Consider the following 15,466-nt stretch of genomic DNA (forward strand, 5'->3'; position numbering starts at 1 on the left):
CCGATAGCCTTCAAGGTAGGGGTATCAATAGCTGAAGCAATTGGGACAAGGTTCCAAGTTCTATCCTGCCAGTCAATAAGCTCATTCGCCCAGCGAGGGGCTGCTGGGGGGTGGTCCACCGTGATTCTACCCGAGGGGTGATTCGGGATCCATCTATCATTCCAAATATCCACACTCTTGCCATTTCCAATTTGCCATAATTGGAATTGGAAATGCCATTCTAAAAACCCAGCTAATTAAAGACAATTAAGTGTACTTATGTACTATATCCAGAAGAGAATTGCAAAGCTCTTGGGGTTTTGAAAACATTGGCATATGATCAGCACCCTCAATCTCCGCTACATTTGAAACGCTGCCGTTTTCAATCATCCATCTCTGGTATTCCACTGGTATTGTCAAGTCTTCGATGCAAACCACATAAACTCGTGTAACCGACCCATATCCCTCGTTGGAGAATTTCTTCGTCTTAGACAAGTCTTGAAGAAAGAGTGAGCTTGGCCTTGCCAAACTCTTGGCAAGTTCGAGATCCTTTGATATATGTGCAATGTAGTTATATCAGAACAGAAAATTGATACTTATATAATATGGGATTTACTGCGAAATAAAGAGGAATTCTCTTATATGTATAAAAAATGTGATCATACATATATATATAAGCACAAGAAATGTGAGCCATTGAATTGCAAATCACCTATATATTGAAATCTTACAATTCAGTTACTCACCATTTGCTTGCATGTATGCTCCTTTTTCATGCTTATAAAAGAATTCTGAAATTATTTACCTTTTCTTATACCGTTTTGGCATGATTGTCGAGATAGGGTAGTGGAGAAGCCAAACTATAGAATTGGGGTGAGCTATGGTATCAGGAGAAACACTTTAATTGAACCATCTTATATGTTTATGTGTTTCTCTCTCATCACCTAATTTATAAATACATTGGATGTATAAGACTGTTCTATAGAAGTTTTTTTTTTTTTTTTTTTTTGTTACATGGCAGGCTTAACGCCCAGAAAGAAGAGACAACCTGGCTAGCTAGAGCTCTGGCCCTGCCTAGACCCAAGAGGTCAGAAGCTAACAGGGGGACAAGGGAAGGGGGAGGAGAATCAAACGAGCATTGGGGGATGTGGACTTGGGCTTGGAACTTGGGAGGTGGGGTTGAGGTGGGCTGAGTCTTGTGGGCTACAAAATATACTTAGGCTTTCTAGTGGGCTTGGATGGGCTTGATCTGGCTATAGCACAGTTATGGCCCGGCCTAGCAACCTATACTTTTGATCCTGAGTAGGGTATAATGGTCTTTTTCTTCATGTAAAAATGGTTAGTTGACTAATTTCTTACCCAAAAAAAATAAATAAAGAAAGAAATGTCATTTTGCATAATGATTTTTCTCTTGGATCATTTGTCTTGTAAGTGTGTGCATGTGAAAATATGAGAGAGAAATAGACTTCAACGAAACTAAGTTGGTAGGCTTTCAATTATAAGAACTTGGGATCGAAAAACATTAATGTTAAGGATTCTTCATGTAAAAATTGTTAGCTTCCTAACTCCCAACCTATACAAAGTCATGTTGCATAATGATTTTTCTTTTGGATCATTTGGCCATAAATCCTAATACAATTATAGTTGTCTCGTAAATGTATGCATGCATGTCAAATTTGAGAGAGAAATATACCTCAATGGGGCTAAGTTGATAAAGATTCGATGAGAAGAACTTGGGACCAAAAAACATTGATGTTAAGGGTTCTTCGACACTTCCATAAGGTGTAAATTGAGTGTCTAACCATCCTTCTGCGGGAGAGTTTTGAACCAACTTTTCACATGAAAAAACAACCAATTTTTTTATATCACTTTTTAATTATCGTTTAAACAAAGTAAAAAAAAAAAAAAACTAACTAAATAAACAACATACAAATATTTAAAACAATGAAGCTAAGATCATTAAATTTGTTTCTAAATTATGTAGAAGTACTTCATTAATTATTCAAATTTAGACTGATTCTAAACCTCATTTATGTTCAATGACTTAGATAATATCTTTTATCATCTATCATGTTATTTGGTGAATATATAAATTCAGATTCTAATATTATTGTTTGTACGATAAGCTGAATTAATAACATGATCAATGTTAATCAATATATTAAACATTATGTCTATGATGTTTTAAAATTAAAAATTCGTATTGAAATGATTGGTGGTTTTTTTTAGTCAGGAAGAGATGAGATCAAACTTAGGTGCAGAACTATATATGTTATAATCATAATAGATTATGGACTCAATCAATCCAATATATCAGTAAAGAACAAAGAGATCGTGTTATTTTCGGCTTCTTAGCCTCCATTGTTAATGGACTGTTTAAAATCAAACCTTAAAAGCTTAATTGAAAACCAATATATTGTTAATAGACTGATAAATTAAATAATTTGATTTCTCATATAATTAGACCGATAAATGAATAAGGTTTGGATTATACTCAGACTATCGTATCAAAATTATCCCTGCCCTTGTTGTTAATCGTATTAAAATCTGATCTATGTAGAGATCTAGATGTAAGATAACTTAACAATTACAAAATATCTATATTAACTATAGTGTCACTTTCAATTTGATACATGGGTTTCAAAACTTGACAATTAGATACACTACTTTTGCTCTATCTGCTTGACAATTAAATACCTTCCATCACCTTATCCCATTAGATTTGTCATTTTTTACTTGTGTGTTCACGTTAAATGTCATATGGCACTAGTGAAACCCATCTTTTCGATATTTTGGATTCCAACTCACTTTTTCATGTCCATCAGATGGTTATTTCAGCTCATTTGTATGTTTAAAATACTCATCTAATGGGCAAAAAAGAGTAAGTTGGAATCCAATTAAAATATCGAAAAAATGTGTCATTCTAGTGCCACATGGCATTTAACATTGACATGTAAGCAAAAAAACAACGGATCTAATCAAAGGGTGATATATGTAATTGTCAAAGAAGCAAAAATTGTGTACCTAATAACCAACCAGGCAGCATGAAAGAGTTTCTTAGATATATATATATATATATATATACAGGGCCCTTCTAATAAGGGATCCCTCATTTAGTGTTAAATGAGGGATCACCCTGTGTAGCCCAACCGAGTCGTTTTGTGTTAATCCAAACCGTCTATTTTTTACATCTTCATTGATAGATCATCTCTGCAAAAAATCAGCTAAATCGAAAATCGTTTAGTCGTTTGTTTAAGTGGTCAAAGTTTAAAACAAATGGACGAACAACAAATTCCTCTATAAACACCTAAACTTTGACCGCTTAATCGAACGAATAAACGATTTCCGATTTGGTTGATTTTTTGCAGGGATGATCTATCAATGGAGATGCAAAAAATGAACGGTTTAGATTAACACAAAACGACTCGTGTGGGCCCCACAAGGTGATCCCTCATTTAACACTAAATGAGGAAACCCTTATTGGAAGGCCCTCTATATATATATATATATATATATATATATATATATATATATATATGAAAAATTGAATAATAACACCATACCTGATCCAAAACATATAATGGTTGGTGAATGGTGTCTGGCATAAAGGCAGCCAAGAAAACAGCAACTGAAACCTTCTCTGAGAACTTGTCCATGGCAAGGGCCAAGTTCATGCCTCCAAGGCTATGTCCTACAAGGACCACCCTTTCTTTGGGACCAAGTGAACCCATCAACTCCATCAGAGGCTCAGAGTACTCAGACAGTGAGTGCACATCTTGTATGGCCTTCATGTTGATGCCTGAAGCCGCAAGGTCCAGAACAGTGACCCTGTGACCTGCAGACTCCAGCCTTGGCTTGACCTTGTACCAACACCAAGCCCCATGGCATGCCCCATGTACTAGAACAAAGTGCTTCTGTTCGTTCGGTGCTGCCATATATATTCTCTGTTAATATTAATGGGTCGTTCATGGACCACTTTAGGCTATATATAAAAAGATGATCAAGTTAGCTATGCACTTATGGCCTATGTGGCTATGTGATCATTAATTTGGCGGAGTTTTCATTTTGGTTACTTTAATTTTAGTTGGCTAAATTTTATTTTTGGCCCCTATAGTTTAGGCTAAGTTCTACTTTTGTTTCTGTACTTTCAAATATTTTTTATTTTAATTTTGTATTTTATAAATCGTTACAATTCAAAAATATATTAGTTTTTCCGTGCATTAAGTCGTTAAATCCATCTTTAAATTGCTAACAATTTGTAAAGCATATGACCAAATTGCAACAGTTTATAAAATACAAGATCAAAATTGCAATGGTATGTATAAGACCAAAAGCACAATAGATTTGACGACTTAATGAACATAAATGCTAAAATATCCTTGAATACATTTTCCAAAATACAGAACCAAAAAACAGAATAATTGAAATTACAGAAACAAAAGTAAAACTTGACCCAAATTAAGAAAAATTATTGGGTTTAACCAACATACCTCTACGTAGTATAACTAATTCAACTTGTAAAAGTAGGATTTGGATCCTCTGCCCTTACAGGGTGTGATGTTGCATACCTTTCATAAAATCATGCTCATTCAAAAAATCTAATGGTTAAAATATAGCCATATCAGTTCTCCATCAATAAAATTAAAAAAATAAAAATAAAAATAAGAAAACCCACCCAACCTTCATCCCCACCCGTTGCAGCACCAAATCTCAAATCCCTCTTTCTTGAGCTCATCAAGAAGAAGGTTGAGAGTTCTTGTTGGAAATAATTGTATTATTGGATTATATGTTTATATTTCTAAATTAACGATGAGGACCTAACGAGGGTATGGGTGTTGCCAAAGGTAGAGGCATATTATTGAGGTTATACGACACCAAAACAAGGATTGATAAATCTTATTTATAAAAATCATTGTTCCCTTGGGTTCCCCGTGACATGTTGACCGGGTCAATCGACCTTCATGCTTCCTTGTTCACATTTTGTCAAAGGATGGTCTTCCATGTCCTCCTTCGGATTCTCCCATGGTTGCTTTGTTTGCTTGGGCTTGCTGTTGGGTTGGTTGGATGTTTAGGCTGTTTGCTACTTTGCTTTGTTGCTTAATTTGTTTCTTTGTTTCTGTTGCTGCCTGTTTATGTTTTGTTCGTTGTTGTTACCTCAGGCCTCTTCTTTAGCATAAAACATAGCATTTAAGAGAGAAAAATAAAATAAAATAAAAGCATAGCATAAATTTATTATGGGTTGGGCCTTAGCTAAGGGTGAGACCTTAGCCCACCATGCAATTGTTGATCTGCTTCATTGATTAAGAAAATAACAAATTGCTAAAGACAATTAAATCAAGTGTGCTTATGTGCTATCTCCAGAAGAGAGTTGCAAAGTTCCCTGGGCTTTGAAAACATTGGCATATGATCAGCACCCTCAATCTCCACCACATTTGAAACGCTGCCGTTTTCAATCATCCATCTCTGGAATTCCACTGGTATTGCCAAATCTTCCTTGCAAACCACATAAACTCTTGCAACTGACCCATATCCCTCGTTGGAGAATTTCCCCATCTTAGACAATTCTTGAAGAAAGAGTGAACCTGGCCTTGCCAAACTCTTGGCAAGTTCGAGATCCTTTGAATATATATGTGCAATGTAATTACATCAGTTCAGGAAATTTGAGTACTTATAATATGGATTATGGTGAAATGATCTAAATATGAATACAACTATTGAAACATTACTATTTTTATAGAGAAAGACCATTAACCCTTTTTGCATGATTGTCTATATAGGATAGTGGTGATTGGTGAAGCCAAACTACATAATTGGGGTGAGCCTTGGAGTTATCCCAAATGGTGAGAATGGATGGGTAATGGATTAATATTAAGATGGGCTAAGGATCAATTTCCTCCAAAAGGCAAAGGCTGAGACTTGGGAGGTGGGATTGTGGTGGACTAGTACTTGGGTGCTACAAAATATACTTGGGAATTTTAGTGGGCTTGTATGAGCTTGATCGAGCTACAACCCAATTATAGACCTAGCCGACCTATACTTTTGAACCTGAGGGCACAATGGTCTTTTTATTCATGTAAAAATGGTTAGTTTTCTAAATTCTAATAAAAAAGGAAAAGAAAAGTCATTTTGCATAATGATATTTCTCTTGGATCATTTTGTCTTGTAAATGTGTGCATGTGAAATTTGAGAGAGAGAGAGAGAGAGACCTCAATGGGGCTGAGTTGATAAGCTTTCAATGATAAGAATTTGGGACCGAAAAACATTGATGTTTCATCGCTTCCATAAGGTGCAAATTGAGTATCCAACCATCCTTGTGCAGGAGTCTTTTGGACGAACTTTTCACATGAAAAAAGACAACCAAGAGTTTTGAAATCAGTATTAATTATGTTTTTAATAAAGTAACCAACATGCAAATATCTGAAACAGTCATGCTAAGATCATTAAATTTGTTATCAAATGATGTTGTAGTAGTTTAACTGAGATACTATTTAGCCAGACCAAAAAAAAAAACTGAGATGCTATTTAGGTAATAAAAACAAAACCTTTTTTGATCAATAATAAAAGTAAAACTTAAATATAAATATACCACGGGATTTTGAGACAAAACAATCCATGAGTCCTCACAAAGTTGTTGATATTTGACCACTCCAATAACCTCATGCAGCATATCATTGAAACGGCATTTTATTTCTTGGAGTTGACCCACTGCAATAATAATTTAAATGTTGAAGTTGTATCCACTTGTGTGCTTGCTAATATGTATCCACATATATATTTAGGGAAGAAGATCCTTAGAAGTAATGCTATATATACTCGAACTATATAAACAGTGTTTAATTTCTTTTTATCATATATGTTTACACCATCTTTGGTGTTGAAAAAACTTTTGATGTAAAATCTTGTCTGAAATGAATCTTGACTCCCAAAACCAAGCTTTTTTTTTTTTTTTTTTCTGAAATGAATCTCGTACTTCCATGAATTTCCATTTTTGTTCTGATTTTTTTATTTTGACAATTTTAATTATGTATTTATAATATGATAGTAATTAAGTTCAAAATATTAATCATGTTTAAATTGTTAATGAAAAATTCGACAAATTGTACGTGAATAGTATTTCAGACACCTTACTCTACCTAGATATCCATGTAAGCCTCTACTCACCGTTGAATACAATCAATTTGGATAAATAAGGCATTTCAACACTAAATTGAATGTGTTCAATAGTAGGTAAGGGCTTAAATAGGCTTCTAGATAAATTAAGATGTTCAAAATGTCGCTCACGTGATGAAGCACGTGATTTCACGTCAATTTTTTTATTAATAATTTGAACTTAATTTATTAAAATATAAGGACAAAAGTGTTTTTGTCTTTTCTTTTTATTGATATTGCTATTCCACCCACTTGTTATCAAAAGCGAAAAAGTTAGCAACAAAACAAGGATTGGCCATTATTGTTGTACTCTAGTTATTAACTTTTGACTAGCAATGAAGGCTAAGAAGTCGAAAGTAACACGATTTCATAATCAAATTATAATTTTTAGAAAGATGTTATTTCTCTCAGTTTTTCTCCCAACTATTATTTTCTCACTTAAACATTTTCCTAATTTTAAAATCTTTTCCACTTCTCTCTACTTTCTCACTATTAACTAACCCCATGGGCTTAATAACACGAGGGCATAAAATCAAAAGCTTAATTGAAAACAAATTATATATTTATAGACTTATAGTCACTCGTAATAAATTATTTGGTTTCTCATACAATTAGACAGATAAATGAATCAGATTGGAATTATAATTAGACTAATTATCCCAGTTGATTAATCATATTAAAATTCGATCTATCTATAGATCTAGATATAAGATAACTCATCTTTTAATTATTTCAAGTATAATTAAAAAGTATATTTTTTTATTCTCCACAGCCTTGCTAGTTGGAGCTTGGAAGAACCAAGCAGGCAGCAGGAAAAGTTTCTTATATGCAAAATCGAATAACACCATACCTGATCCATAACATATGATTGATGGTGAGTGGTGTCTGGCATAAAGGCAGCCAAGAAAACAGCAACTGAAACATTCTCTGGGAACTTGTCCATGGCAAGGGCCAAGCTCATGCCTCCAAGGCTATGTCCTACAAGAACCACCCTTTCTTTGGGACCAAGTGAACCCATCAACTCCAACAGAGGCTCAGAGTACTCAGACAGTGAGTGCACATCTTGTATGGCCTTCATGTTGATGCCTGAAGCTGCAAGGTCCAGCACAGTGACCCTGTGACCTGCAGACTCTAGCGTTGGCTTGACCTTGTACCAACACCAAGCCCCAAGGCATGCCCCATGTACTAGAACAAAATGTTTCTGCTCGTTCGGTGCTGCCATTTTCTATGTAATTGGGTTGTTCATGAACCACTTTAGGGTATATATAAAAAGATGACCAAGTTAATATGCTTTTTTACTGCCACTGTAACCATTTGGTGGAGTTTTTATTTTGGTCGCTTTAGTTTCAATTTGCTAAATTTCACTTTAGGTGTATGTAGTTTGAGATAAGTTTCATTTTCATCCTTACACTTTGAATTATTTTGATTATAGTAATCTACTTTACAAACCGATGCAATGCAAGTATATGTAAGTATTTTGTATTTATGTGCAGTAAGTCTTGTTTTTTTTTTTTGTCTATGTGCATTAAATCGTTAAATCCCTTCTTAAATTAGTAACGATTTATAAAGTATATGATCAAAACCGCAATAATTTGTAAAATATATGACAAAATTATAATGATTTGTAAAATATAAGACCAAAAATACAATAAATTTGACGAATTAATATATGAAAATACTAATATATCTTTGAATTACAATAATTTGTAAAAAATAAAATTAAAATTAGAACAATTGAAAAATATAAAGACAAAAATGAAACTTGATGCAAACGCATGCAACTTCAAGTCTTCAATACACTATAAACAATTAAACATTGAAGTGTACTACTGAAAGGACCTAACGAGGTGATGGGTTCTGCCAATTGTTGCCAATGATATAGGCTTATTAGTCAAAATTGGCTTATTGATTATTGATTGTTGGTCATGTCATTTTCACAACCCTGATTTGGCAGGTTAGATCCATTCATTGATGTCTTGACTGGCTACCGGCTCTATAGCAAGGCCAATTTCGAATACCTAATATTTTGAGATCTTGACTGGTAGTTCTTGATATCTTATTTTAGAGTAATTTTTTAATAGAACAGGTGTATACAGCACACATGAAAGAATTATTACGACACATTTAATATTCATATCATGTTGCCTCAAATACAACAAATTTATAAAATGTTTAGCATGACCATTGAATACATTTAAATGTTTACGAGTAAAATTTTTATGTAACAAATGAATATATCTTTTGTGTATATCTTATCACGTGATGAGGCATGTGAGAGACATAAGGTGTATATTCCGTAATTTTTGGAGAATTTACATTAAACAAAAATATGGAAAACACAACATTAATAATTGAGGTCTGATGTCCTGAGATTTACTGTGCCAAAATTGGTGGATTCATAACCCTTTTGGTGCAAGAGAGAAAAATATAAATGAATTTTGGTATTGTAGAATAACCTCGGCAATTAGTAAGATATTAGTCATTCATGAGTTTGATGTAAAGTATCAGTACATGGTTAGCGCACCTAGCCTCATCAACAAGCCAAATCAGACAAGCAATCAAAACAAATCCCACAAGATAATTTTTACAAGCTTATTTGAATCCACAGAAATCATCTCAACAATTGATCTACAATTTTTCTTGTCAACACAATAAAAAATAATCTGACCTAGATTCTTATCCTAAAATGTTACAGTGACATGGATATTTCTTCCAGTATCTCATTGCAATATCACAAAACATTTGGGGTAAGGAAGCAGTATGCAGATGACATACCCGAGCAGCATTTGATTTGCAAATATGATTCTCTTGGGATTTAGTGAAAAAACTTTGCAGACCCATGAACTCCACAGCAAAAGAAGCCGCTTGTATCTCACGTTAGCAAAGAGAACAATTCTTGATACTGAAAAACACAGGTATCTTTCCAAACAAGATGGTTTTCCTCCTGATTTCATGACCTGAAACCACCATAACTAACGCCGACCAGTCCGAGATTTCGGCTTTGCTGATTTCTGCAATCATATAAATCAGAGCTGGTAAATAAATTAATCATTTCTATAGCATGGAGCTATAGTATACACAATGCCAGTAAGATATGTATTAATATTAGCTTTGCAATCTTCTAAGCCCATTTTTTTTCAAGAGCAAACTTTGAGGTATAAGAAGTAGAAATTAACTCAATTAAGTCAGAGAGCTGAAAGAAATTTCACTCACTGATGGAGCCCCAAAGCTAGATCCAAACCCTGTTGCAGCACCTGGAAAAAGTGAAAAGTATTACTAGCAGAATTAAGCTTGCGCTCTGTCATGATAAATAATTTGACGCTTAAGATCAAATTATTTACCATTGGTGAGCAAAAGATTCACAAATATACCAAAAGAAATTATTAGCAGAATTAAGCTCATGCTCTGGACCCCAGCTGCTAATCATTAAGATCCATTATTTCACATCTTCGAACACTGTATGATTGTGTATAGTGAATTACATCAAGGTTATTGTGATTAAGCTATACATGAGTGTCAAAGATAAGTCACCTACACCTATATCATGTTAACAGGAACAAGTCAAAACCAACCATTAATTTGTGTGCAATTAATGTTCATTACATAAAGTAAGCCAATAAATTCCTCAATCCATATAAAAACTACTTGAGAAACCACTAAATCTCCCAAGCTACATAGCTCAAACCAGTGTGAGCAGTTGAGAACCACATGATTGTCACTAAAATTAACAATAACAACAAAGAAATGTCATACTAGGAGACACATGTTGCTGCCATGGGCACTGCTTTTAAGAAATATGATTTCAACTACCTATCCCGAACAAAACTCTGACTGGTGAAAACCTGCTCCAAAAATATCATAATATATGACACCCCAATCTTGGGAACAATGAAATATTGTAGATATTTAAAGCAAAGGACATCTGCAAATTTTCTCACGTAGCATACACTATCATGAAGAGGCGTCACCATACATTCAATGCCTCAAAACATTTTTCTGTTCTTAATTATGAAAAACTATGAAGAACAATAAATTTGTTAATGAAATGCAAAAGTTCCTCATGTATAACTAAAAGAGTGAGAAGGTACCTGAAAATAATGAACTTCCAACAGGAGTGCTAGAACCAAACGCTGGAGCAGTATTGCCTAGCAGAGAGGGAGTTGAAGTCGATCCAAACAAAGATGCTGATGAAGAACTAAAAAGTGATGTCTGGGGCGTAGCAGCTGATGATCCAAAAAGAGAAGACACTGGAGCAGAAGTGGTTGGTGTTGTAAACAGAGATGATGACATGGAAGAAGATGGAGCAGAAGGTGTATTGAAAAGTGAGAATCCACTCCCAGATGAAGCTGTTGTAGTAGCTGCAGATGTCTGCGGGGCAGTTGATGCCCCGTGAGTTCCTGAGCTAGCAAACAGTCCAGCAACTTGAGTTGATGGTTGTGAATTTGCAGGTAAATGCAACGTTGGATGCACCCTCTTAGCAGCAGCTTCTTGCCTTGCCGTTTCCCGTCGATCAGCCTCAAGAAATGGATCATTCCCATCCCCTTGGAGGCGCTGGTTAGTAAGATAAGCTGTTTTCATGGATACAATGTACTGATGAATGCTCTCCACCTAAAAAACGCATCATGACATTGATTAGTAATCATATGTATCAAGAAACAGCATGCTGCTCCATTTGTGTGCACATCAGCAAGTAGTTGAAGGAAGGAATGGGAGGGAAAACCATATACACATTAACTTAAAGCCACATACATTGAACAAATGAGAAGCCATAATTGATTGTATTTTTTACCAGCACAATTTATTTTATTTTGAAATCATTAAATGATACCAATTATTACAAAAGACCACACAAATCAAATTGGTTTCACAAAACTACCAGTATTCTCAAGCTAATACTGCACTATGAATAACAATATGCAAATCAACATTCTCTACCGACAAACAAGAGGTACAAAAATAATTTGTTTACAGCAAATGAGCATAATGATGTAGTTTCTACTACACAACTCTATGATATAATGTTAACGAAACATAACAGATTTGCTTTCATTTACCTTAGCAGCCACATGAACAAAATAGTCATGCACATTTGACATGACTTTTGGAAGAGATTGCAACAATGAGGATCCAGCATTGGCAGAGTTCCTCTCTGAGTCTAAAAGCAGCTGCTCTAATTCTTCAATCCACTGGTGACACTCACCAAAATACTTCTCAAATCTTTCAACTGTTTGCCGTAGGAAGGGAGATGGCTTCCTTGGAAGCCCATTGTAGAAATCAAAAACTGGCACTATAGAAGTAGCTGCCGGTTGACTATTTGAACCTGGGGGTAGTGTTGCTCCAGGAGCCTGTGACGGTGCAGTGGCATTTGAAGTACCTCCTGCATTTGGATGAAGAAACCTTGGACGTAGAATCATGAAAGACCGAACAGCAAGCTCACTATTCCGTAACATCTCTTTCACACTACCCATCAGCTCCTGCAACACAGCTTTCTGTCGTTCCATGGCAGTTCCAATTCCCCCAAGTTCCTGTAAGAAATTGTCAATAATGTTAATAATGGCCAGTATAGGATAAAAATGAGTTTTTCTTGCTTTTTGGAAGCACATTAGGGAATCAAGAAGCCATATATCCCTTACAATTAACTAACTGAACATTGGATCTACAAGTAAAGAGCTCTTTTCATGCTTTTATGAGAAAACTAAGTTTTTTATAATATTATTCAAGAATCAATCATAATGACCCAACACTTGGATCACAAAATTTGGATCACATTGTTCATTGTAAGAGAATAGAAATTCTCTTCTATTATATACCATACAAAATTTGGATCAAATTTGTATTCATGCACACTGCCAAGCCCCAAAGGATCTGGCAGAAGTCAGCAAAGAGTCCAGCATAATATGAGCCCCATTCTATAAACACAGGAATACCAACTTCACCCAAATGACAGCACCTTTCTTTTACAATGACCAATTTCATAATACCAAGACTACAGACAGCAAAAAAGATGAGGATTCATAGAGAATAATTTAAAAGTTTAATTTATTCAAAAAGCAAACCTGAACAATACGACTTGCATCATGCTCGAACACATCATTGGAAACCGATGAATCGTAGAGACGACTACATTGATCCAGCCTCTGGCTCTCATCCCTATATCCCAGTATCCGTTCCCTACATGCAAACAATACTTAGCAATTCAAAATGCATAAAGTGACTGTAAAACCATAATTAATCCTTAAATTAAATTTCACATATCAAAAGGATTACACCAAAGTTACTTATCTCATACCATATTCAATACTAACTAAGTGAAAGCCAAGATTTGAACCCTAATTAACACCCCAGAAATTTAGAGGGAAAAAAAAAAAGTAATTATTTCACTTTGCGTAGTCCAATGCAGCAATTTAGCTTAAGATTAGCTTAACACAACGAAATAGACTCGAAATCTTGCGTTCTTTTCCTACATTTACTCAGCAAACAATCAAGCCAAAAACCCAAAAAAAAAAAAATTCACAATGGGAAATCAAGAAAAAGAAATAAAGGCTAAACATTCCTTTCAAAAAAAGAAAAGAAAAGAAAACGCACTCAATCTGAAGGAGAATTTTCTGGGAATCAGGATGGAGGTCGGCCCACTTGGTACTATAACTCGCCGGAGCCTTGTCATTGGTAAACAAAAACATTTGCTGCTGCTGCTGTTGTTGTTGCTGTTGCTGTTGCTGAAATTGTAGCTGTTGTTGTTGTGGCTGGGGTTGTTGTTGTGAGAAGAAGGGACTGCTTTGCTGAAAAGGCTGTGAGGGTTGCTGTTGAGTTTGGAACAGTGACTGTTGCTGCTGCTGTTGTTGTTGTTGTTGTTGCAGGGGGGAAGAGAATAATGAGAATGCCATTGTTGTGGGTTTTTGTGGTCTGGTTTGGATTTGAAGTCGAAATTGAAAGAGACCCTCTTTAAAACCCTAGGGAGGGAAAAAAAAAAAAGGGCAAGTGAAAGACCCGCCCTTTGTTCTGTTTCAGTGTTGGAAATTTCGGTGATCTTTTTTCTAAATTATTTCATCTTTCTCCTTATTAATTTTCAATTTTCTTTTCCTTCTAAGTTCTAACTTCTAAGTTCTAACCTTTTATTTTTTCATAAAATCCTTCTAACAAAAATAAATAAATCAAAATAAACCAGGTAGGTATTGATCTAATGGTACTTTACACTAGTTTACAACTTTCCCTTTTTTTTAGTAAACTACAGTACTTCTCTTCCTAATATTGACCATGGAAGGAGAAGAAGGTTAAGGCTAGTTTAGGGATGCAAATAAGGTCAGGTTGGACTAACCCAAGCTCGAAATTTCTTTAGATCGAATAGGGCCACAGACCAGGTCAAGCCTAAGAGGGGAAAGGAAGGCCTAAGCTCAGCCCAATCCCTTTGGGCCTTATTTAGGCTTGGTCTTTTTAGCCCAACCTTATTTCTTCCATTCTTTTCAATTTGTAACTAATTAAAACAGTTGGATGCAACAAATAAAAGTTTAAAAGAAGATGTATTGATAAATTTTAAATAGAAATAGAAATTGTAAAATATACATTAAATAGTGGCTGTTTTTTAGCCAAAACATGTACTCCAAGGACAAAACGGCTCATATGCAAAAGTTTATATCAAGTCAGTCCACTTTAATGAGCCGAGCGTTTGGCACTTGAAACGGTTGATAGTTTCAACCGCAAGCGCTCGACTGTACACAAAAATAAAGTGCAACACGGAGCCCTTGCTTCATTCACTCCATATGGTTATAGTGCAGGTTTCTTAACATATTAAAAACTGAGGTGGATTTTTTTAACATCAAACACTTTAGATGGGTTATTTTATCAATGAGGCCTCCAAAGTGGACTTTATTTATCATTTATTATTAAATAATTCATGCACTAAATGCATAACTATTACTAAGAAATTATAATACTACGAAAAACATTAAGAAAGGAGACCCAAAAAAAAAACAGTTGTGTTTAAAAAATTTGTAATTTGCAGTTGTTTGATAGCCCAGTTGGAAGGGCCATAGAATTACTCAAAATGCACCCAAGTTCGATCCCCTCTCCTCCCAACTAAAAAACGTCAAATTTCCCCCAAATTAAAATTTTAGTTAATTAAGCCATCAAATTTTTAAAAATAGGTTAATGTGAGACAATTTTATTTCATCCAAAAATCCTTGTCAACTATGACCCGTATGAAAAATTGCCCCCCAACTTAAAAATTTGATTAATAAAGCCATCAAACTTTTAAAAATAGTTTAATGTGAGCCAATTTCATCTAAATATCCATCCAGAGTATCAGGACAAAATAGACAATTCACCCCCAAAGCCTTACATG

The 15,466-nt window shown here is 34.8% G+C and overlaps 3 protein-coding genes across 4 annotated transcripts; all 3 read right to left on the reverse strand.

Moving 5' to 3' along the window:
- Positions 1-246: 246 nt before the first annotated feature.
- Positions 247-3,978, reverse strand: LOC147284532 (salicylic acid-binding protein 2-like). Its single transcript, XM_086244266.1, has 3 exons — positions 3,543-3,978; positions 1,673-1,810; positions 247-528 (listed from the first exon to the last, which is right to left on the reverse strand). Exons 1-3 carry the CDS (start codon positions 3,912-3,914, stop codon positions 247-249), a joined length of 792 nt encoding a protein of 263 aa, XP_086100392.1. The 5' UTR covers positions 3,915-3,978.
- Positions 3,979-5,187: 1,209 nt separating this feature from the next.
- LOC147284533 (salicylic acid-binding protein 2-like) lies at positions 5,188-8,371 on the reverse strand. The gene is made up of 3 exons (XM_086243482.1): positions 7,979-8,371; positions 6,186-6,314; positions 5,188-5,595 (listed from the first exon to the last, which is right to left on the reverse strand). The coding sequence occupies exons 1-3, from the start codon at positions 8,348-8,350 to the stop codon at positions 5,314-5,316; spliced, it is 783 nt and encodes a 260-aa protein (XP_086099608.1). The 5' UTR covers positions 8,351-8,371; the 3' UTR covers positions 5,188-5,313.
- A 1,315-nt stretch (positions 8,372-9,686) lies between these two features.
- Positions 9,687-14,243, reverse strand: LOC147284534 (hydroxyproline-rich glycoprotein family protein). 2 transcript variants are annotated; one of them, XM_086244323.1, is made up of 6 exons: positions 13,714-14,243; positions 13,185-13,299; positions 12,183-12,653; positions 11,217-11,736; positions 10,305-10,382; positions 9,687-10,139 (listed from the first exon to the last, which is right to left on the reverse strand). In XM_086244323.1, the coding sequence occupies exons 1-5, from the start codon at positions 14,010-14,012 to the stop codon at positions 10,309-10,311; spliced, it is 1,479 nt and encodes a 492-aa protein (XP_086100449.1). In that variant the 5' UTR covers positions 14,013-14,243; the 3' UTR covers positions 9,687-10,139; positions 10,305-10,308. The 2 variants fall into 2 exon arrangements, with proteins under 2 accessions (XP_086100449.1, XP_086100448.1); XM_086244322.1 differs by having other exon boundaries at positions 10,342-10,382; positions 13,714-14,240.
- Positions 14,244-15,466: the final 1,223 nt, after the last annotated feature.

The sequence above is a fragment of the Dryas octopetala genome, chromosome 5 (genome assembly GCF_963921425.1).
Source record: "Dryas octopetala chromosome 5, drDryOcto1.1, whole genome shotgun sequence".
NCBI lineage: Eukaryota > Viridiplantae > Streptophyta > Magnoliopsida > Rosales > Rosaceae > Dryas > Dryas octopetala.

What these genes read in the sequence shown, in the direction of transcription:
- LOC147284532 (XM_086244266.1), bottom strand. Translation starts at nt 3,914, where the DNA reads ATGGCAGCACCGAACGAACAGAAGCACTTTGTTCTAGTACATGGGGCA. An exon ending in CATTATATGTTTTGGATCAG is followed by an intron (nt 1,811 to 3,542) that starts GTATGGTGTTAT and finishes TCATGTGAAAAG; the next exon opens with TTGGTTCAAAACTCTCCCGC. An exon ending in ATCAACTTAGCCCCATTGAG is followed by an intron (nt 529 to 1,672) that starts GTATATTTCTCT and finishes CATATATCAAAG; the next exon opens with GATCTCGAACTTGCCAAGAG.
- LOC147284533 (XM_086243482.1), bottom strand. Translation starts at nt 8,350, where the DNA reads ATGGCAGCACCGAACGAGCAGAAACATTTTGTTCTAGTACATGGGGCA. An exon ending in AATCATATGTTATGGATCAG is followed by an intron (nt 6,315 to 7,978) that starts GTATGGTGTTAT and finishes TCATGTGAAAAG; the next exon opens with TTCGTCCAAAAGACTCCTGC. An exon ending in ATCAACTCAGCCCCATTGAG is followed by an intron (nt 5,596 to 6,185) that starts GTCTCTCTCTCT and finishes ATATATTCAAAG; the next exon opens with GATCTCGAACTTGCCAAGAG.
- LOC147284534 (XM_086244322.1), bottom strand. Translation starts at nt 14,012, where the DNA reads ATGGCATTCTCATTATTCTCTTCCCCCCTGCAACAACAACAACAACAA. An exon ending in TTGTTCATGTGGCTGCTAAG is followed by an intron (nt 11,737 to 12,182) that starts GTAAATGAAAGC and finishes TGCGTTTTTTAG; the next exon opens with GTGGAGAGCATTCATCAGTA. An exon ending in CTAGCTTTGGGGCTCCATCA is followed by an intron (nt 10,140 to 10,341) that starts GTGAGTGAAATT and finishes ATATGATTGCAG; the next exon opens with AAATCAGCAAAGCCGAAATC.